The sequence below is a fragment of the Blastocystis hominis genome, assembly GCF_000151665.1.
Source record: "Blastocystis hominis, Singapore isolate B (sub-type 7) whole genome shotgun sequence assembly, scaffold_0".
Taxonomy (NCBI): domain Eukaryota; class Bigyra; order Opalinata; family Blastocystidae; genus Blastocystis; species Blastocystis hominis.
The window spans coordinates 1381719-1403164 of NW_013171815.1; the positions used below are offsets into that span (position 1 = coordinate 1381719).

The 21446-nt window shown below is 46.4% G+C and overlaps 10 protein-coding genes; 4 read left to right on the forward strand and 6 right to left on the reverse strand.

The window, feature by feature from the left end:
- Nucleotides 1–74: 74 nt before the first annotated feature.
- Nucleotides 75–1125, forward strand: GSBLH_T00006071001 (uncharacterized protein; the record flags this gene model as incomplete). The annotated part of the gene is given in 3 exon segments (XM_013038659.1): nucleotides 75–565; nucleotides 608–908; nucleotides 928–1125. The coding sequence occupies 3 exon segments, from the start codon at nucleotides 75–77 to the stop codon at nucleotides 1123–1125; spliced, it is 990 nt and encodes a 329-aa protein (XP_012894113.1).
- A 356-nt stretch (nucleotides 1126–1481) lies between these two features.
- GSBLH_T00000450001 (uncharacterized protein) lies at nucleotides 1482–2928 on the forward strand (the record flags this gene model as incomplete). XM_013038660.1 has 1 exon in its annotated part: nucleotides 1482–2928. The coding sequence occupies one exon, from the start codon at nucleotides 1482–1484 to the stop codon at nucleotides 2892–2894; it is 1413 nt and encodes a 470-aa protein (XP_012894114.1). The 3' UTR covers nucleotides 2895–2928.
- Nucleotides 2929–3096: 168 nt separating this feature from the next.
- Nucleotides 3097–4508, reverse strand: GSBLH_T00000451001 (uncharacterized protein; the record flags this gene model as incomplete). Its single annotated transcript, XM_013038661.1, has 3 exons — nucleotides 3097–3438; nucleotides 3470–4282; nucleotides 4314–4508. The coding sequence occupies 3 exons, from the start codon at nucleotides 4506–4508 to the stop codon at nucleotides 3097–3099; spliced, it is 1350 nt and encodes a 449-aa protein (XP_012894115.1).
- Nucleotides 4509–4575: 67 nt separating this feature from the next.
- Nucleotides 4576–5822, reverse strand: GSBLH_T00000452001 (uncharacterized protein). XM_013038662.1 has 4 exons: nucleotides 5786–5822; nucleotides 5662–5752; nucleotides 5564–5630; nucleotides 4576–5531 (listed from the first exon to the last, which is right to left on the reverse strand). The coding sequence occupies exons 1-4, from the start codon at nucleotides 5808–5810 to the stop codon at nucleotides 4662–4664; spliced, it is 1053 nt and encodes a 350-aa protein (XP_012894116.1). The 5' UTR covers nucleotides 5811–5822; the 3' UTR covers nucleotides 4576–4661.
- An 871-nt stretch (nucleotides 5823–6693) lies between these two features.
- GSBLH_T00000453001 (Histone H2A) lies at nucleotides 6694–7216 on the reverse strand (the record flags this gene model as incomplete). XM_013038663.1 has 1 exon in its annotated part: nucleotides 6694–7216. One exon carries the CDS (start codon nucleotides 7214–7216, stop codon nucleotides 6773–6775), a length of 444 nt encoding a protein of 147 aa, XP_012894117.1. The 3' UTR covers nucleotides 6694–6772.
- Nucleotides 7217–7556: 340 nt separating this feature from the next.
- Nucleotides 7557–7937, forward strand: GSBLH_T00000454001 (uncharacterized protein; the record flags this gene model as incomplete). XM_013038664.1 has 1 exon in its annotated part: nucleotides 7557–7937. The coding sequence occupies one exon, from the start codon at nucleotides 7557–7559 to the stop codon at nucleotides 7917–7919; it is 363 nt and encodes a 120-aa protein (XP_012894118.1). The 3' UTR covers nucleotides 7920–7937.
- Nucleotides 7938–8608: 671 nt separating this feature from the next.
- On the reverse strand, nucleotides 8609–9797 carry GSBLH_T00000455001 (uncharacterized protein; the record flags this gene model as incomplete). The annotated part of the gene is made up of 7 exons (XM_013038665.1): nucleotides 8609–8761; nucleotides 8791–8924; nucleotides 8960–9050; nucleotides 9083–9220; nucleotides 9252–9419; nucleotides 9452–9654; nucleotides 9686–9797. The coding sequence occupies 7 exons, from the start codon at nucleotides 9795–9797 to the stop codon at nucleotides 8609–8611; spliced, it is 999 nt and encodes a 332-aa protein (XP_012894119.1).
- A 113-nt stretch (nucleotides 9798–9910) lies between these two features.
- GSBLH_T00000456001 (uncharacterized protein) lies at nucleotides 9911–12262 on the reverse strand (the record flags this gene model as incomplete). The annotated part of the gene is made up of 1 exon (XM_013038666.1): nucleotides 9911–12262. The coding sequence occupies one exon, from the start codon at nucleotides 12260–12262 to the stop codon at nucleotides 9911–9913; it is 2352 nt and encodes a 783-aa protein (XP_012894120.1).
- A 127-nt stretch (nucleotides 12263–12389) lies between these two features.
- On the reverse strand, nucleotides 12390–13858 carry GSBLH_T00000457001 (uncharacterized protein). XM_013038667.1 has 3 exons: nucleotides 13803–13858; nucleotides 13620–13768; nucleotides 12390–13588 (listed from the first exon to the last, which is right to left on the reverse strand). Exons 1-3 carry the CDS (start codon nucleotides 13845–13847, stop codon nucleotides 12418–12420), a joined length of 1365 nt encoding a protein of 454 aa, XP_012894121.1. The 5' UTR covers nucleotides 13848–13858; the 3' UTR covers nucleotides 12390–12417.
- A 179-nt stretch (nucleotides 13859–14037) lies between these two features.
- On the forward strand, nucleotides 14038–15309 carry GSBLH_T00006072001 (uncharacterized protein; the record flags this gene model as incomplete). The annotated part of the gene is made up of 1 exon (XM_013038668.1): nucleotides 14038–15309. The coding sequence occupies one exon, from the start codon at nucleotides 14038–14040 to the stop codon at nucleotides 15307–15309; it is 1272 nt and encodes a 423-aa protein (XP_012894122.1).
- Nucleotides 15310–21446: the final 6137 nt, after the last annotated feature.

The following is a 21446-nucleotide window of genomic DNA, read 5'->3' on the forward strand; positions in this document are numbered from 1 at the left end:
AAGCAATAAACTGAAAGAAATACTCAACAGCATATAACGAACTGGATTATTTTTATATTTCTACTTTACATATTATGATTGATTTCCTTGTTGTTGATTTCGGAACAACAAAGCTGTGTGTCTCTGCGACTTGTAACACACAGAGAGCTTACATTGAGTTCGATGGGGAGGAAATAATCCCCAATGCCGTATTCTTTGACGACACTCTGCTCTTTGGAAAGATCGCATTATCTAAGGGAAGAAGTAAGCCGCAGTTTCTCTTGACGCATTTAAAGGAACTGATGGGCCTAAAGTTTGCTGATCCAGCAGTAAAAGAAATGCAAAATAAAATTTATCAAAAAATCGTGAAGGGAAGAAATGGCTTCTGTGCCTTGGAAATTCCGTTTGATACACCAAGAGTCTACGAGCCCTGTGATATTCTGTGTTGCTTTCTAAAATATATCAAAGAAAAAGCCCAAGATCAGCTACGGCAGCGACCGGAGGGAATCTTAATGGGTATTTCGCCCTCCTTCAATGAACTCCAGAAAGAGGCTTTGCGAATCACTATGCTAAATTCAGGTTTTAGGTATGTATCATTCCGCGAAGAAACGACTGCCGTGTGCGCTAGCTATGATATAAATCCTATTTCTGGTGGAAGTACTCCTATTTTAGTGGCCGATTGCGGAGGCGGTACTTTTGATGTCTCGGTTGTGATTGTCACCGGATCAACGATGGATGTAGTTATTATGAAAGGAAATCCAAGGCTTGGAGGGAAGGATTTCACCCAAGCGGTCTTGGAGGCTATCTACGAACAGATCAACACAATTGATCCGGATTTTGATCTTTCCAAGATAAGTTCCAAGAGCAAAATGATATTGAGGGACTTTGCAGAAAACCTGAAGATTTATCTTTCTACCAATGATCAATATGTAGCCGATATTAATGTAGATGGAAGGTATTTCACAATCAATATGTCCGTGTCGCAATTCAATTCTATTTGCAAACCACTCTTTAAGAAATGCGATGAAGTGGTCAAGAGTGCATTGGACGAAGCAGCAGAGAAGAACATCAAAATCCAATATCTCTGCTTGTCCGGATCCAGCTTCTTCATTCCAAAGCTCCAAAAACACATCACCAAACTCGTAAAGCTGGATGCAGAAAAGTCGGTTTTGCCCTCGCTAGCCGTCCTCGTGGGCCTTCGCTGCTTCGCCCTGTCGAATCAGTTCCAGAAGGAGATGGAAGGAGAATACAGGGAGCGCAACGCCGTGTTGTTTCGATCGTACATCGATCAGCATTACGACGGTCCCGACCACTCCCTGCTGGACCGCGAGATCTCCCCGCAGGAATTCGCAGAGATCGAGATCCCGCCGGATTTCGATATGGACGACACTCCCGATCCAAACGCAGGATTTCTCACCTCCGACCAAATCGAGGTCGACAAGGATTTGTCGTATCGCGTTCCTTCCTCGCTCAATCCTGCGTTCCCGAACTTAAACGACTCCATGTTGAACTTCTCCTCCGTCCATCTCTCCACCACGCCGCTCAATCTCATCACCACCAGCACCTACGATCTCTCGTTCCAAGGCCTGTTCCGCGGCGCGTCGGACCGCACTGTGCTGTACAAACACTCGTCCTATCGAGGAACGACGCAGAAGACGACGAAGATCATTCTGAAGCCGAAGAAATCGTACCGAGTCCTCTATCAAGGCAACAATCCGTTAGTGAAGGATCTAATCGCCATTAAGAAATACTATCTGCACTACGACGCTCAGCACTCCAAAGACAAACAGCACAAATGTCTGGTGACGTGTTTTGTCACCGACGACGGCACCATCGACATCAAGTTCTTCTGGGACGACACCAAAGAGCCCATTCGCTACGACGTCTTCGACGTTTCCGAGAGCGAGGCCTCCATCATCCAGCAGCAAAACCAAGCCAGCACGCGTCTCTACGAGATCTTCGACTCGGACGGCGTCAGTCTCTCCCACTCGCCTCGCCTTCACGATTCTTCTCCTCCTTCTCCTTCCTCCCGATCGCCGCGTTCTCACTTCCTCTCCACCATTCCCGAAACCGGAAGCGATTTCCTCAACCCCGGCTCTTCCCAGATGTCCATTCCTCTTCCTCCTCCTCCCTCTCCGCCCTCTCCTTCCTCCTTCCCCACCGGATTCGACTTCGCTCCCTCCACGCCCTTCGATTTCGACGCTCATCCCGTCCCCGACTTCGACGCCGACGCTGACCTCGACGCCGACGGGCTCCTTCCTCCGGAGCTCCCGCCCGTTCCCGCCTCCGACGGCGCTCCGGAGGACAGCATCTTTCGCTCCGGACCGGTCTCCTTCAGTCTTAGCAGCTCCTCGCTGCGGATGAGCGACATCCAGGACGTCGCCGGCGTCGCCGCCTTCGATCCCTCCAGCGTCCCTCGCCAGAACAACGCGCACCACTTCCACATTCAGCCCATGAATCCCGCCTCCGAGGTCCTGCAAGCCCCCAAGATTCCTGAGATTCCCGCGGTTCCTGAGGTTCCTGAGGTTCCTGAAATCCCCGAAATCCCCGAAATCCCCGCGATTCCCGAGGTCCCGAAAGCTCCGGAAATCCCGCGGATCCCGGAAATTCCGCCGCAGCCGCGCTTTGATTTCTCGGGGACGGCGAACTCGCTGGAGGGGAGCCAGGGAGAGGTGCGCTCGTTCGGAACGATCCCGCTGTTCGACACCGTGGAGGAGTACTGCGCGGTGATCAATCGGCTGAAGAGCCAGGTGCGGAAGTTGCTGGATGGACGATGCATGTTGAAGCAGGCGGACTTCTCAAGGCCGCTCGCGGAGATTAATCGGTGGCTGATGAGTCCGAAGAAACAAATATCGGATGCGGAGAAGATGCTAGTTAGCGTGAATTCGATCCTCTCCCAATTGGAGAAGTACTAGTTTTCGTGTATTATCAAGTAATGTGTTGTTGCTCTGCTACTCTGTTCTTGTTGTCAAACGCACTCGCTCTATCCCAAAGCAAATCAAAGCAAACATGATTCTCACAAACAACAACAATTCAATGCCTGCTGAATAACTATAAACAATACTTTAAAATCACGAGAAAAGAATTGGCCCCTCTCTCGACAAAAACGAAGCCTCATTACATAATCGAGCACTCTTGCTGATTCGACTGCCCTCCATAGCCTCTTTCATCCCGATAGTCTCCATATTCCTCATCCCTCGACTCCGATTCCTCGCTCATCCGTCGGTTCCGATTCGCCTCTGCAAACTGGCTCGGATCCACGTCCTCCATCGTCACCGTCTCCACCACATCCTCTTCCTGCCCTCCATTCCTCTCATATCCCAACGCCTCGCTCATCTTGGCAATCTGCGCCTCTTCGAGCGATTTCGGGAATTGCACTTCAAACCGCACATACAAATCGCCCTTCCGCTTCTGGTCCGACGGCATTCCCTCTCCGCTGACCACCTTCACCATTCCGGGCTATCTCTCAGCCTCTCTCCTCGCCTCCTACTTCGATAATCTTCCCCGCGGGACTCTCAATCTGCAGTTTCCGCTTATCCGGCATCTCGATCACGCGCGAAAACCCGCACAACGCCTCGGCGAGCGAGATCGACAGCGACATGAGAAGGTTTTCATCGCGCCGGATGAACGTGGAGGAGGGCTGCTCGCGGATTACAAACACCACGTCGCCTTCTTTTCCTCCCGCAAATTGGTCGCCGATTCCGCGCATGCGGATGGTTTCCCCGTCTAATGCGCCAAGTGGGATCTTGATTTCGCATTTCTGCGATTCGGTGATGATTCCTTCGCCTCGACAAGCCATGCATTGGTCTTTCTTCGCGATGTAGCGACCGCTGCCACGACATGTGGGACAGGTCGTTTGCGATTGCTGGACGAAGTTGCCGCGACGAATTGTTTTCACCTGGACACCGCGACCGCCGCAACGACGACAGGTCGAACTGCCATTGCCTTTGTTTCCACTACCGTTGCAGTTCTTGCAGACGACGTGGCGCTTAAATGAAACAGTACGCTTTGCGCCCGTGTAGAGCTCTTCTAGGGAACAGTTGACCTCTTGAACGATGTCCTCTGGCCTCGAGGATCCGCGGTTCGCCTTGCGACCTCGGCCCGATCGAGAGAACGGAAAACCATCCATTTCATCGTCAAAAGGATTGAAGGAAAAGAAGGAGCCAAAAACATCGAACGGATCAATGGACTCGTTCGCGCCATCTCCCATACCCTCCTTCAAACCCTCTTCTCCATACTGGTCGTAAATCTCCTTCTTCTCTGGGTCAGAAAGCACACTGTAGGCTTGAGAAACCTTCTTAAACTATGTGTAAGACGCATAAAAACAAGGAAACAATTTCAGCATCCCCACCATGGTCTGGGTGATACTTCAAAGCCATTTTCTTATATCCCTTTTTGATCTGCTCTTGTGTTGCATCCCTTGGAATGCCTAAAAGACCGTAATAGTCAGAATCGTCACATTGAGGTTTGTCACCAGAATTCTGATTCGTTTCTCCCTGTTGCTGACGATTTTCCCCAGAATTGTTCATAGTTCAAAGAATACTTTGACCAAAGCATGGAACGTTCTAGAAACCTCGGGTGTCAAACAAACGCAAATAAATGAATAAACAAGCAACCAAACCAATCCAATCTAATCCATTGCATTGCATTGTATTCCATTGCACTGTATTCCACTCATCAGCTTACTGACTGGGAGCATCATCGAATCCGTAAGGATGCTTTGTCTGCCAGTTCATCGCGTCTCTGCACATATCCTTCAAGGTCTTCACCGCCTCCCATCCCAGAACACGCTTCGCCTTGGACGCGTCCGCATAGCACACCGCGATGTCTCCTTCTCTGCGCGGCACGATCTTGTAGGGAATGGTCTTGCCGCAGGCTTCTTCCATCGCATGCAGCATCTCCAGCACCGAGTAGCCTCGGCCCGTTCCCAGATTAAACACTTCCGTTCCGCTCTTCATCGTTCCGAACATGTACTGAATGGCCTTCAAGTGTCCCTGCGCGAGATCATAGATGTGGATGTAATCGCGCACTCCCGTTCCGTCGGGCGTGTCATAGTCGTTTCCGAACACGCTCAGATAGGCTCGACGGCCGATAGCCACCTGCTGGATGTAGGGCATGAGGTTGTTGGGGATACCGTTCGGGCTCTCGCCGATCTCGCCGCTCTCATGCGCGCCCACCGGGTTGAAATACCGCAGCAGGATCACCGACCACTCCTTGTCCGCCGTCGCCAGGTCCGTCAGAACCTGCTCCATCATGTACTTCGTGCGGCCGTAGGGGTTCGCGATGCCCACACCCACGGGCGATTCCTCCGTGATCGGAACAGGGTCAGCACCGTACACCGTCGCAGACGACGAGAAGATGATCTTCTTGCAGTTGAACTTGTTCATCGTTTCTAAAAGATTGAAAGTACCCGTCAGATTGTTCTGATAGTAGCGGAGAGGCATCTTCCATGACTCACCCACAGACTTCAGGGCACCGAAATGGATCACAGCGTCGAACGGACCACGCTTCTCAAACACCGCCTCGATAGACGCCTTATCGTTCAGATCGGCCTACACGCTCAAATCCAATTCGACAAGCGTACCTCCATCAAGTACAGACGATCCTCGTCAACCCCAGCGAGTTTCTTGGTGGCCTCGTATGCCTTCGGGCTAACACTCAGGAAACCTACTCAAAGCCTACCTAGAATTACAGAAATTATCCAATAAAGTGAGCTTGTAACCCTCCTTTAACAATTCGATAGCAGTATGAGTAGCAATGTATCCAGTTCCTCCTAACGATCAAGCAAACCCCAGCACGCCTATACCGGTTAAAAGAATATGTTCAGGCATTTCAAATCGAAACAATCACTAAATAAAAAGAATATGATCCGAACCTTTGGGTAGAAAAAACGACCCTGGGGGATTTCTCTACCTCTCTTTCGTAGTATTTCCGACAATGCAAATTGCTGCAGTTTGATCCAACAAACAATTCCTAAAGGATGTAGGGGGCATTCGCAAATAAACGATCGCAAATAAGCGTTCCGTAACCAGGGTAGAAATAAGTACCAATGCTTGCGCCCACTGCCTCGGCCACGATCGCAGCGACACACACCAGCAAATTTCTCATTGTCCGTTTCGTAAAAGAGCAAACGGTAATCTCGCCATCTCCACGCTTCCGAGCCAAACGACGCGTTGGCTGATCTTCCAATCTTTTGGGTTGATTTCTTCTGTAGTGCTGGTAGACCCACGACACGATCAGCACCATTTCATTGAATACAAACATGGAGATGTGATAAGCAAAGCTACAACGCAAAGACGTCCAGAACATCGCGGAGGAAGCCTCCGGACGGCTCATTCGCTTGTCCTTGTTGAGAGAACTTTGCCGCACGCTCTTAAACATCTTCTTGCTAAAATGGGCATCTGTAGAGTTCACTACCAAATGCTCAATCACTCGCTCTGTTGTGCTGATTGAAATGTCTCGGATGATGAAATACTTGCTGTATTCCAAAATGGACTTTTGTGTCTCTCTATCTTTCAAAATTTTAGGAAAACGGGTACTTTTTCGAGATATCGAAATCCTCCTTATCATCCAAAACTTGGAAAGCGAAACCAATAGGAATGGACTTCAATACCGTTATCGCCATGCGAGAAGGTAGAAACGCATAATAGAGAGGCTTCAGTTCAGGATAATCAGACAACATGCGAGAGAAAAAAGTGGTGAAACAAACAAGGAAAGCAAAAATGTATCAATCTAATTTACAGTTTTATATAGAGAGAGAATTCCAATTCCAATTCCAATTCCAATATGAATTTTAATAAGCCTGGGATGGCTCAGCGTCCTCCTTATCCTCCTTCTCATCCTCGCTGTCGTCCTCCTCTCCTTCCTTCTTATCGGGAAGCAGCTCCGAGTGCACGAACGGAATCACACCTCCAGAAGCAATCGTCACGTTGCCGAACAGCGCGTTCAACTCTTCATCATTGCGCACAGCCAACTGAATGTGGCGGGGAACCACACGGTTCTTCTTGCTGTCCTGAGCAGCGTTTCCAGCCAACTCCAGAATTTCAGCAGTCAAGTACTCAATCACAGCAGCCAGGTACACGGGAGCTCCAGCGCCAATACGATCAGCCACTCTCATGTCTCTCATGTAACGAGCCATACGACCCACAGGGAACGTGATTCCAGCACGAGCAGAACGACTCATCGTCTTTCCTTCCACATTTCCACGACCTCCCTTGCCTTTTCCTTTGCCAGACATGTTTTCAAAATCAGCGAATATCCGAACTGAAACAATAAGTGATAGTTCAGGCAAAATCGGCAACAAGAAGCAATGATCAAAAACAAGATTTTGATGACCCAATGAATTTCGAGAAACAAGAATAGCCGGATTTTGTTTTTGGCGGGCGATTTTTGTTTTATTGGCTGAACCAGATTGAGATTCAGTGCGCGGGAGTGATTGGTTGAATGGATAGGATCGTCCAATGAACAGTGCGAACGAGTTGGATAATAGAAACGCCCATCGAATTTTGGCGGTTATTTGACAGCACTATTTCTTTGAAGAGAGAGTGGGAGTGTCAATTTAAATATAATAAGTAGATATGGCAAAAACACCGAGCAAGAGTGCGAAGGGAGCGAAAGCGAAGGGAGATTTTTCCCATCGTAAGCGCAGAAGATTGGAGACGTATTCATCGTACATCTACCGTGTGCTGAAGCAGGTGCACCCTGATGTGGGTATTAGCAAGCGTGCTATGGCGATTATGAACTCTTTCGTGAACGATATCTTCGAGCGTCTTTCGGATGAGGCGATCAATCTGGCTCGTTACAACAATAAAGCTACACTGACTGGAGCTGAGATCCAGACTGCTGTTCGTTTGTTACTTCCTGGAGAACTGGCGAAGCACGCTATGTCTGAGGGAAGCAAGTCTATTTCCAAGTATTCTACCATTGGAGGTGTCGAGTAATTCTAATTACTATGTTGAGAGTGTTTGTTTATGGAAAACAGCTTTAGTATTACTTTCCTAAAAGCTTCGGATCAACGTACAGAACTCCATTTTTGAATTTTCCTGGCTGAGAAAACAGGCTTTCTTGGCGAGGCTCCTTTCGCTTCCTTTCTTTGTGCTTCACTGGGGTTACGATCTGGTTTACCTTTTCCTACAGATTACTTTGAAATAGAGCGATAACAAATCGCCGTTTCTGCTTTTCTTTCCTCTCTTGCGTTTCTTTCACCCTCAGAATATGTTTCAATGGAATTTTCCCTTTTTGCTTCCTCTATTCATCATTCAACTTTAGAGATACTACGATTGCACCAATCTTGTCCAATTCGTAATCATTCTTCTGTTTTCTCGATAGTGCGGACTTTGCTAGCGAATAACAATGAATCCAAAGGTTTTACAAAACTCGATGATTTCCTGGTAATGATCTTTTACATTGAATCCGGGAGTGTCCTTTCTCGGCTTTTTATCACTCTATTCATGAAATCAAACCAAACTATGCTACTTTTTCTTTTTGCCTTGTTTCTGGCTTATAATTTCGATATTGAGCTTCTGGGTCCTCAAATACGATAACCTGAGGCTCCTTGCGCTTTTTCTGTGGAGCCATACACAATTATGATCAAACAAACAAACAAGCAAGCAAGCAAACTTAGAATCAACTATTCGTGATTCATTTCTAAGAGTATTTTGCCAAATATTTTCTTTCCTTTCATCATATTTAAAGCTTCGTTGGCACTTTCGAGGGGGTAAACTTTGAAAAGGTGTGGATGGAGTTGTTTCGTGGTATACAATTCACAGAGAGAATCAATACACTATTTCGCAAGCGATGCAATACGATTACCTTCTGAACTACTTCAGGACGATTCTTCAAATACCCTCCAAGATAGATTCCCAGAGCGCTGCAGTTCTTTACAAGCAAGTGATTCGCAGGTATTTGCTGAATCGACCCGCCAGAAAAGCCAACAACAACAAGACCTATCCGTAAAGGAAACGTTTCTAGAAGATAGCACGGATATGTGCTCCAAATCGAACAGAGCGAAGCAAATTCTTGTTAAACATAGATTCCGTTCCCACAGTATCGAAAACGACGTCACTTCCTCCCTATCCAAATGAGGAGCAAAACAAAACACAACGTAACGACTCTTTATACAATCACGAAAATCAATAGTGTCTTCTGAATCAATGATAATGTAGTCCTCATTGGGGTAAGAATCACGCAGCAAATTGTTCAAGAATTCCTTTTGCTGTTGACCACGGACTACACATACAGTCTACCTTCAAATTAGCGTCCCAACAGCATACAGGATGATGGCGTGATAATGACAACTCCGTAGCGGCAAGACCTGTTCCTCCCGCAGCTCCTGTGACCGTAACTACTTCTCCTTCACTCATCTTTGCTGCCACTTCAAGTCCTAGGGAAGCTGTGCAGAAGTTAATTCCAAGAGACGTAATAGCATTGAGGGGAATATGCTACAGTTCAGTAAATCAGTATGGTAGCGAACTTGTGGAACGAGGAAACAACGGGACTCATCCACAACACATTCCTCCGCAAAAGCTCCGTTAGCAGAAAAAATACAATAAACACGATCTCCCACTTGTCGAGAGGAGCAGCCATTACATTCAACAATCTGTCCAGATACCTCAAGACCGGGAGAAAACGGTGGCTTTGATTTCTCTTGATACTTGCCTTGACAGGCAAGTAGATCTAATGATAGTATTGCGGATATAGTGGATACCAGCGTAGTTAATCCCTGCAAACCGAGTTCGGATTCTAACTTGCCCTTTTTGTAATGATCTTGATTTTTGAGAAGTTAGTACGAGAGGACAATCATATGCAATACAATCCATGGAATTCTAGATATCACATTTGTGAATAGTGAATAACATAGAATCGACATAGCTGGATGTAAGGAACATGACGATTGTATTTCAACAAACGAAACATAGTTGCGAAAAATGATTTAAATACTGGTCGTGCGTTTCAGCACCTTCAATTTCTTGTCGGCAGGCTGTTCAGCATTCCGACTTCGATAAATAAAGTATCCCATAGCCACCACTGCAACCACTGCCACCACCGCGATGACCATCATGACAATTCCAAAAACAGAAGGTTTCGATGCATTGTTTCCATTCTCATCGCCTGCTCTAGCTGTAGCAGTAAACAGATTGTTATAGATGGCGCTAATGATCGGGTTTCCGTTATAGAATTCGTCATTGTCCACAGCCCAGATCATAGCTCCCAGCAATCCTTGCTCCTTGATGTAGTCAACCTTCTTCACAATGGAATAGGGATCTTCATAAGAGTACCATTGATCTCCTTTCTGCACATACATCGTTGTCGTTGCTTCGTCATAAGTCACCTGGCCTCCTGAAGCGATGACCGTTAGCGCTTCAATATAGTTGAGCACACCCTCTTGCTGTGTGTCTTTCATGGGTTCACATCCTCGAATTGCTTCTGCGCCAATTCCCTGACCAGGAGCACTACTAGCAAGTGTCCAGCCTCGTCCATAGGCAGCCAATCCCATGACGATCTTGTTTCGAGGCATTCCTTTCGCAATCCAGGTCTGGATGGCATAGTCTCCCGTGTAGTACTCTTCCAACGTTCCCGGCTCGTAGTTGGAAGGAGGATACAAACCGCTCGCTGCTCCTGTCTTCATCTCCCACTGTCCATGAAGATCATAAGCCATCACATCCACAAAATCAACCTCATTCACCAGATTCGGAACATCGTATCCAGCTTCTACCTTATCATATCCAGCAGCAACCGCGAGAACCAGTAGCAATCGCGGCCTTCCCGTACGGACAGCCTCCGCTTCAATCGCTGCTCTCAATTCCCGAATGAAGTATACATAGTTTTCATAATCTTGGGGTCTTCCTCCCAAGGGTTCATTGGCTGGGTATTCCCAATCGATATCAATTCCGTCAAATTCATGCTTTCGCACCCAGCTAATGATGGAACTAATACACTTTGCTCGGTTTTCAGCCGATTCGGCCATCGTTGTGAAGATATCTTTGTATTCATCCTTGAAGTTGAAATTCCATCCTCCGAAAGCCAATAACGTTTTGCAAGAGGGATTTCTGGAGTGAACGTGTCTGTTGAATCGGTAGTAGAGACCTTGTGTTGGCTGCCATTCATTCACATCATTCCATTCCACTTGCTCCACCTCCCAGGTTCCTCGTTTGATGTAAGCAAAAGCATAAACAAGATGTGTAAACTTGGTGGGATCGATATTTTCAGGGAAGTACTGGGAAGTTCCAGCTCGATACTGCGACCAATTTGTGTAGTAACCCAAAAACACGCGATTGGATGGTGGAGTCGTGGGTGAAGTTGTGGGAGCTGTAGTGGGTTTAGAGGTAGGTGGTGAAGTCGTAGGAGCTGTAGTAGGTTTAGAGGTAGGTGGTGAAGTCGTAGGAGCCGAAGTAGGAGCCGAAGTAGGGCAAACTCCGCAATCTTCAGGACAATTCCAGCAATTTTCATTTTCGTCGCATATTCCATTCCCACAATACGCTCCTGGAGCAATATCACAGCTGATTCCCTTGCAAACATCAGCATTCTTATCGACAATTTTCCCATCGTAGCACAGTCCTCCATCCAAAACAGCATAAACAGGAGATGTTTCTCCATACACACACTGACGAACAAAGCCGCAGCAGTTGTGAGGATAGCAAATAAAACCGATATCATTCGGACCGCATTCTTCAAGTTCGGGCTGGGATGGATCTGTGTTACAAGGTCCACAATCTTCAGGACAGCTGCTACAACTCTCATATATCTCACAAACGCCATCTCCGCAAGAAGCAGGAATCATATCGGGACAACTGACACCCTTGCAGCGCGCATCGCTTGCCTCAATCACTGATCCTTGGTAGCAAACAGAGGTAGGCGGAAGCTCCATCGGTCCATACATCTTACCACTGTTGCAAACGAACAAGAGTCCACAGCAATCATCCGGATAGCAGTGGACTCCGTTGGCTAATCCCATGCAAGAAGGGGCAGGCAGTTCCATTTCTGGATAACTCTTACAGTCTTGGGGACAATTGAATACTGTCTCTCCTTCATCGCATTTACCATCTCCACAACTTGCCAGTGGTGAGTAATAGTCAGATACTATGTTACTTCTCCTATACTCCTCATTCCAAACCCAATCCCTCAGCGACCTATACAGGTTTGGTGTTGTACGATTGATCCATGGATGCTGTGACATTGACGAGTCATCCTTTTTGGAGGATCCCTTGGTTGCCAAACTGATCTGAAGAAGCAGCAACAAAATAGCAAAAATGCTAATACTATTATTACAATTAGAATATTTCATATTCAAAAAAATAATGAGAAGGCCGGATCATTGACGCAACACGAAATGGATGTTCGTGTCTGAAACGCCTCCATGGGATATACATCCGCCTCCATCCCTTTCCTTCCTTTCTCGTAACAAACACGGATATGGAAAATTCAAATACACTACAGAGATTAAGCGTTCTCCCCGAGCTCCTGTCCGTGCTCCATCTCCATCTCCTGGGGGACTTCCTCGTCGCCATAGGCCACTTCGTCCTCGACCGACGCCTCCTGGTACTGCTGATACTCGGTGATGAGGTCCGCGAGGTTGCTGGAAGCCTCGGTGAACTCCATCTCGTCCATTCCCTCGCTGGTGAACCAGTGCAGATAGGCACGTCGTCGGAACATGGTCTCGAACTGCTCGGAGACGCGCGCGAACACTTCCTGGATGGCCGTGTTGTTGCCCAGGAACGTCGTCGCCATCGGCGACCCCGCGGGGGCCACGCTGCTCACGCTCGTCGTGATGTTGTTCGGGATCCACTCCACGAAGTACGGCGCGTAGCGCTGGTGGATCTCGCGCATGCACTCGTCCACGTCGCGCGTCGCCACCTTGCCGCGGAAGATCGCCGCCGCGGTCAGATAGCGGCCGCGGCGCGGGTCGCAGGCGCACATCATGTTCTTCGAGTCGAACTGCTGCGAGGTCAGCTCCGCCACCGTGTACTGCCGGAACGCGCTGTTCGCGCTGTTCGTCAGCGGCGCGTAGCCCGTCAGGAAGAAGTGCAGACGCGGGAACGGAATCAGGTTCACCGCCAGCTTCCGCAGATCGCTGTTCAGCTGACCGGGGTACCGCAGACACGCCGTGATCCCCGACATCGCGCGCGAGACCAGCTCGTTCATGTCCGCGAACGACGGCGTCTTGATGTTCAGCGACTGCGAGCAGATCTGGTACAGCGCCTCGTTGTCCAGAACCACCACCTCGTCCACGTTCTCCAGCAGCTGGTTCACAGACAGCGTCGTGTTGTACGGCTCCGTCACCGTGTCCGACACGTTCGCAGACGGGAACACCGAGTACGACATCACCATGCGGTCAGGGAACTCCTCCTTGATCTTCGACAGCAGCAGCGTGCCCATACCCGAACCCGTGCCTCCTCCAAGAGAGTGCGTCAGCTGGAAGCCCTGCAGGCATTCGCACGCCTCCGCTTCGCGACGGAGAACATCCATCACTTGGTCCACCAGCTCGGCTCCCTCCGTGTAGTGACCCTTCGCCCAGTTGTTGCCAGCGCCGTTCTGGGCAAAGACGAAATTGTCAGGCTTGAACAGCTGACCCACTTCAGTGGAGCGAATAGCATCCATCGTTCCGGGTTCCCTAAAATTAAGAGGGAGGGAGAGACAAATACAAATCGATAAGCAGAGCACGAGGAACAAAGCGACCATTCAAAGCTTGGCTGTAAAACACGTTCAAGTCCTCGTTTGGCTCGACTTTCGTCTGACCCATGCTGTCGATATGATGTTCCTTGTTGATAACCTCCCAGAACTTGGTACCGATCTATCTTATCAAAAACACACAAACGCCCTCTCACCTGGTTACCACACTGACCCACTTGAAGATGGATAATTTCTCTCATATTCTGATATCAGAAAATAGATAATATGGATTTTGCTGAACTAAATGGATGAAACTCCCCAAAATATAAATATGCTAATATTGACGACAACGAGATAGCTCTTCTATTTCGAAACATTAAATCAGTTAGAATTATCATATCACAGTACCTCTCATTTCCATTGAAAAGGTCTCATAATTGTGTTTCTGACATGGCGAATACTGAGGAAAAACCAAAATATGAAACAAGATGGCAATATTGGTCACTCGTAATAATGATTTACACGTGCCTTGTGGCTATGGGAGTCGTGGAGAATGCTCGAAGTGTTACGTTTCCTCTTATCAAGGACGCGTTCAATGTACCTTATGATATATACGGGTTATTTAATTCCTGGCTAGGCGTTGGGTACATTCTGTTCTGCCTAATAGCTTCCTTTATTGCTGAATGGGTAAGCTACAAGACGATTATTATGATAGGGTATATATTGCTTGTTGCAGGATGTCTCTTGACTCATTTCGCATCTTCCTTCTTTTTAGCGGCGCTGATTATTTTTATGATTTGGATGGGATTTGGGTTTTTTGAAATCGGGTCAAACGCGTCTTCAACACTGGTATTTATTGAGCATCAAGGAACAATGATGAGTTTGATGCACTTCTTTTTCGGTCTTGGCGCTGTTGTCGGTCCAAACGTTGCAAAATGGAGTTTAAGTGTGCTAAAGAACAGTTTTTATTCCGTTTATCTTTGCTTGGGCGCGATTGTCGCTGTACTAGGCATATTTTCCTTATTTCTTCCTTTCAAGCTACCTACAACCACCAACGTTCATACCGATGGAGGTGTCACGATGAGTGTTGGGAGAGCCCTACTGACGCCTTCTGTGTGGCTGTGCTCACTCACAATGGCGATGGGTCAAGCAATCGAAGCTTCTGGAGCTAGTTGGGCACCCCTCTATTTGGTGGATGTTTTAAACATGGATATTGATACGGATGTAGCGAATTTCTCTACATGGCTCTATGTTGTCTTCACGCTCTCTCGGTTGTTCTCCGGATTCCTCATCGATAAAATTGGGTATTATGCATCGCTCTATATTTCCTACATCTCCTGCTTTGTTTTGTTGTTGATTGGCTTTTTCCTGGGTCGAAATGGCATTGTGTTCTTCGTTCTCACTGGGTTCTTTTACAGTGCGAACTGGCCAATATTCATTTGTGTTATTATGGGTTATTACAAGGTGAATGCCCCTGTAGTTACTTCCGTTGTAATTGTTTTACAAGGAGTCATTAACTTGCCAATCACATATTTACTTGGAGTTTTAAACGAGTATGTAAGCAAGGCAGCTGCTTATCAAATGACACTGGCTTTTTGTGTTTTGGGATCGATTCTCTTAACATGTGTCTATTACTCTCAGAAGAGATTTGAAAAGCAATTAAAGGTTGTGGATCCTAAGGATGCTTCTCCAAAGAAGGAGGAAGACAATTTACAAGTCTGAATTGCTTTCAGGGAAGCTACTTTACTCTTGTTGGTGATTATTGTTTGTTTTTCAAATACTCTAATCTATTGGTTTCAGTTCGTAGGTAGATGACAATAACACATGTTAATGGATAAATGTACCAACTCAGTTAGGTAGCACTGTTACCATTCTCTTTTTGCTATTTAGAATGTTGTAGAACAATGCTGTCCAACTTGGTTTATCATTCTGAGAATTAAATGTTCTTTTATTATCCAGTGTTTGTGTATAGACTACATTTATACGAATCATCGATGAAATCCATGTGTATCCTTATTATTAGCAATGTTAATGGGAAATAAAGCAAATCTCTTGAATTTATTATTTTTAATTCTTAGAATATATAGTGGCTTGCTGAAATGTGAAAAGAATAACAATCAGTTTAGAATGAACAGCAATAAGTAACACTCTTATTCATTATTATCCAAAATTAAGCTATAATGAGATTTTAAAAATGTGATTGAAATAATGTTCGCAAACAACGAAAAATGTTACAACCCGGAATCTTTAACAAATCAGAAGAAATATTGGAATTACATAATTTATAACCAATCCGTGGATAATGGTTGTTTTCGATCAAAGTATGCAATAATGTATATATAAAATAATAGATATAACCAATAAAGACGTAGAAAATAGATATTTACTGAGTGAATATGTGTCAGGCGCAAAGAAGAAAGTAATTGTCAATAATGAAGAGTATGAAGTCCAATTGTTTCAAGGAGAACACGAAAATGAGTATCTAGTCAGTGAACTGAAAGATGGCAAAATTGAAGGTCGTTGTCAGTTATTCGACCGAGGAATATTGTCATTGGCGTGGACAGTGAAAAATGGCAAACGAACTGGAGATGTATCCTTGTACAATAAGGGAAAGGCTGTACAGAGGGAAAACTGGGATTCTTTCTTTGGAGAGTTTGAAAGAAGAGTCATAGAGAATAGTAAAGCAGGCTTGATCATGACAGTTCGTCGTAGACAAGATAATGACGAAACTGTGATATATCGCGGAGAATTTGATGGTGATTTGAATCGCAGTGGAAGGGGTATAGAGTATGACCTGGATAGCGGCAAAGAGAAGATAGAAGGATACTGGATAAAAGACAAGTTGGCTCGTATCGTCAGAGAGTTTAGAGACGCCAATGATATGATTGAATACATGGAGTGCAGTGACAAGAATACTTTTTACCGAATTCCCGTGTATATTGGAGGATACTGTGTCGAAGATAATACGTTTTTGAGAAACGGTGTGGGATACATGATCGATGAATCGAGCGGGACAGCTGTACGAGAAAGTGTGTGGGATCATGGTACTGAGATCGAGTCTTGTGAATTACATGATGGTTGGTATGTAAAAGGAATGAACGAAAGCATGCGAAGCATTTTAAACACAAATGATAGAGAAGAGAGTATAGATGACATGGAAAACATGAATGTTACAGAAACTCTCACTGTAACCAATGATGATGCTTTTAGGGAACTATTTACCTCTGATATTTGCATCGAAAATCTAGTAGTTGTATCAACAGTTTGTAAAGATTTAAATACTATCGATTTCAATCAACTTAAGTGGCTCAAAGTGATCAATATTGGTGATGAGTGTTTTATGAATGTGAACTCATTCAAAATTGCAGGCTTGAAGAGGTTAAAGAGTTTGAAAATAGGCAGAAACTCTTTTACGAAGAATAAGAATTGGTATGGAGCGTTCAGTGAAAAATCATTTTCAATTGTTAATTGTTTTTCTTTACAATCCATTGAAATTGGGGAATATAGCTTTTCTGATTATTCTGGACTGTTTGAATTGAGAAATCTTCCGGCACTGCAAACGCTTCAAATTGGATGTTTGGATAAGTGGTCCAACAATTTTTACAGAGCATCGCTAAAGATAAAAGGTATTCTTTAATCGTTGATTTGAGGGTAGATCTCGAAAATCTACAGGACATTACTGTGGGTGACTTCTCTTTTTGCGAATCATCTCATGTTTCTTTTATAAGTACACTTTTATGCTCCTGCTTTCTCATATAGATTTGCCGAAGTTAAAGACAATGAATATTGGCTATGCTGCTTTTTCTGGACCTGCTGGAGATGTTAATAGTACATTAGAAATGACGAGTACACCTTCTTGAGACACAGTACTCTGTAGATTTGACTGAATTATGTACGCTATTTACAACGGAGAGAAGCTTCCTGTACTTTCAATCTGTAACTCTGATAAGTACGATTGTGTGGGAATCATTACGAATAGATATTCCTAATATCAAGGATTTTGATCTGCTTTTTTCTTTTGAAAATGTTAGGAATCAAACTGTAAAGAGTAAAAATGAATGGTTGCGTATTATCTACAGATGTTTCTTCTCCGTTGGCTGACTTTTTGGAAACAAGATATATGTGGAAAAGGATTTCACTTTGATTTGTATTATCGCATTGTACGTGAACAAGGTGGAGTTCATTTTGCTTGGAAATGGAGATGCTGTACACACCCTTATGAAATAAACAAACCATGTCATCTTTCTTTGCAGTGTATTTGAATGGTAATTGCGTCATATAGAAAGGGATTGTAACGATTTTTGAAATGTGACCAAGTTTCGCTTAAAGCTTTGACCCGAAATCTCAAAAAAAACAATATAATCGCACAGAGACCCCAGAAAATGGATCAATGCTACAACCACCTAATTCATGCAATTCCATTACGAATGTCTATCATCCACAAACAAGCGAAAAAACTAAAATAATTAAACCTTGGACTGCTTCTTCTTTTCCGCAGCTCCACCCTTCACTCCCTTAACAGCCTTCTTTCTCTTGAGGAGCTTGGTAATCAAAACTATTAAAACGACCAGGATGATCACAACGACCACCACAACCACGACAATAATCAGGTAGGAGACGCACACACCGCTCACTTCTCTCCATACTCCGTCCTTCTCGCCAAGCACGCAAACACGCTTCTGGGTTCCGAAATAGCTTCCCTGCACCTTGCAATCGTAAACCGCAATGGTGTCGACAGGGGTCTTCGGCCACACGCCATCCGCTAAGCACTCGCCGATTCGCACGGAGATCGAGATCTCCACACTGCCCACTCCCGAGGGGTTCTGGCCCATGATCGTGAATGTCTTCAGCTCGGTAACGTTCGTGGGAGTTCCGTAAATCACTCCAGTGGCATTGTCAAGCTTCAGTCCCTCGGGAAGCACCGCGTTGTTCTCCACATACCAGTTCATAACAATGTTGTCGTAGGTGGGTCTGTCCGTCTCCACAGGAATGTCACGCACGAACGTGTAGCGCGTGGACTGGTAGCGGATGTTCTCAGGCGCCAAGTAGCTGCAATTGTCCATTCTCACTTCACCCAAGACACCTCCAGAGCACTCGCGGTACGAAAAGCCGGTCATTCCCTCGCCACACACAGAGGGGGAGATCTGGCCCTCGACCACCGAAGGGAACTCGTCATCGCCAGGACACACCTCGCCGTTGGTCTTGCAATACATCATAATGATCTCCGTCAGGGACGGAATCGTTCCAGCGCCAGGAAGAACGTCCAGCTGCCAGCGGAAAGAAGTAAACTTCATTAATCCCGCAGGAACATCGTAGTAGGTACGGACGCGCGATTTCGTAGACTCACTAAACACCTCGTGGATCTTAATGGACTGCGACTGGACCGTTCCGAAAAGAGAGAAGCCCCAGTTCGACGTGGTGGAGCTCGACAGAAGTCCATAGCTATTGATGCGACTTCCCTCCAAGTTCTCGACCTCCCATGAAATGTAAGGAGTATCGGCCGAACTGAGCTGAGACGTGGTGAGCGGAGACAGATCGAAGAGATTATCGATGTTTCCAGACGAGAACTCGGTCGAGCTGGTGGTCAGGAAGGAATCGCGGACAATCGAGCAGTCATTCACACCAAACACTCCGGTGGCATAGAATGCCACAGGAACAGCGGTGGAAGTGTCAACCGCTCTGTGAATTTCGAAGGCGATCACATTATCGGTGGTTGACAGTTCTACCATATTGAGGATCACGTGGAAGAACGTGGGCTTCGAAGCATCGTGCTCACTCAAGGCCTCCGTAGAAGCCGTCACTTCAGAGGGCAAGTTAAATCGAGCCACTTTGTGGCCATTGATGTAAGCCACCACACCTCCACCGAACTTCACCAGCACATTGAGGACTTGGTAATCGTTCACCGATGGAACCGTGAAGTGATGACGAAGATAGACCGCAACGTTGGGAACCGTGCCGATCTCGCCTGCTTTCTTCTCCTCCCACGCTTCGTCGTTGTAGTCGCGGCTCGTCCAGTCATCGGTGACTTCGCCCGTCTGCACCTTCCAATTCGTGAAGTCGTTCTGGAACGGGAGATACGAAGAGAAGATGACGGACTTGCTGGATTTATCCATCTGATCCACTTCGAATCTGAACTCGCCAACGTCCACAGAGAACATCATACCTGCAGGAGCATACCATCCATCACCCCATTTATCCTTCAGAACCATCGTGTACAAATCGTTGTCGAGACAGAAATCGAAGTAGACGAGCGTAGAAGATTGGGTAAACTCGCTCAGCTCTGAGACAGTAGCTCCACTCGTATCACGGCCACGATACAAATAATAGCTGCCTTCTTTGGGAGAGAAGTCAGTTCGCACCGTCATGGTGATCAAGGAGTGTTCTCCCGTGCAATAACCCACGGTCAAATGCAAAACGAACTCGGACGATCCTCCAGTAATCTTCGTGGCCGAAATGGTGTAGGTTCCCGTCATGGGGCTGGTCGCCGTGCCAGATATCATACCCGTCGACTCATCCAACACAATGCCTTCCGGGAGACTGGGGTTCACAGTGAACTGAGAATAGTATTCACTCGATGGGTAGACTTCCGCCATCTCCACATTGACAAAAATCTCAACAGGGTCCGGATAGCTTAACGCAGGGATGTCGGAGTCAATCGACTTAATTCGTAGGTCCAGCATGCTAATCTTCCAAGTCGTGGATTCCGTTGACTTGATTGTTCTCCAACGATAGGAATTGTAAGGCTTGTTCGTCAAAACCATAATTTCCTTCGACTGACCTGCAAAGGACCACTCCAATCCGGACACGGTCTTGAGCGTCACATAGTCTTCGTCCTCAGGGTTAATGGCCTCGAGAACGAAGGAATTAACACTGTAATCATTGCTCTCCAGGTCATTCATGATGACCATGGTGTTGATCCATTCACGACGATTATTATAGAACTCCAACGACACATAGTTACCCATAGAACCCGAGTTCGAGATGGTATATCCACTGTTGTGATCGAACGGGGCGGTATCAACTCCACTGATTCCATTCGACAACACACTATACTCCCAGATTCGACTGTGCTCTTCTGTAGAAATCAGACGGAGGGTACAATCAAACACAGAGGTCACTTGGGTCGCGGTAATCGACACCAGGGCAATGGCAATCGTGTTCGTGCCGGTATTAATCAGGTTCTTCTGGGGTTCTCCGTCCAGCATCATTGTTTTGATAGGAAGAGTAATGAGGTGATAGTCCAGATCGTAGTAGCTCGTGGTAGCCTGGGAGCTCGACGAGAGATCACCTTCTTCAAGACCATAGCGGAACACTTCATCTCCATTCAGCATCACCAGGATTCCATATTTATACTTCACGTTCAAGCTGAACGCGGTGATGTTGGCCAGCGAGTTAACCGTAAAGGTCTTCTTATACAACTGAATCTGGTTGGTCGAGTCAGGGAACTGCCCAACGGAGGAACTGTTCCATCCACTCACAACGGAGGAGTCATACCAATTCTCGGGAACCTCACCGGCTTTGTAGAGCCATTCTGATCCATAGGGAACAGGGAAATCGAGACTGATCACATAGTAGTTAGGCAAACTCAAGCCACTATCGTGCCGAGCACGAGTCAGAATCTCTCTGTATTCTGTGCCCATCCAATACTTGACGTACAAGTACGAAGAAGGTGCCCAGTCACTCGAACTTCCCACCTCAATTCCAATACGATTCGAATTCACGCAAGTACTGATATAAACATCTTGGTTGTCCGGATTCGCATTGTCGTCTCCAACACTGAGCAAGACTTCCATCGTATCATCATCATACACAGTAAACGTTTCATATACGGCATTGGACTTGTAAGTGCGAAGGAACTC

Bases quoted from the DNA above. Each gene is read 5' to 3' on its own strand.
- GSBLH_T00000452001 (XM_013038662.1), bottom strand. From the start codon at position 5,810: ATGCCTGAACATATTCTTTTAACCG. The intron at 5,631-5,661 runs GTAGGCTTTGAG...CCTGAGTGTTAG, and splicing joins GATAATTTCTGTAATTCTAG to CCCGAAGGCATACGAGGCCA. The intron at 5,532-5,563 runs GTACGCTTGTCG...TTGAGCGTGTAG, and splicing joins ATCGTCTGTACTTGATGGAG to GCCGATCTGAACGATAAGGC.
- GSBLH_T00000457001 (XM_013038667.1), bottom strand. From the start codon at position 13,847: ATGAGAGAAATTATCCATCTTCAAGTGGGTCAGTGTGGTAACCAG. The intron at 13,769-13,802 runs GTGAGAGGGCGT...TTGATAAGATAG, and splicing joins TGGGTCAGTGTGGTAACCAG to ATCGGTACCAAGTTCTGGGA. The intron at 13,589-13,619 runs GTATTTGTCTCT...TCTTAATTTTAG, and splicing joins CGTGCTCTGCTTATCGATTT to GGAACCCGGAACGATGGATG.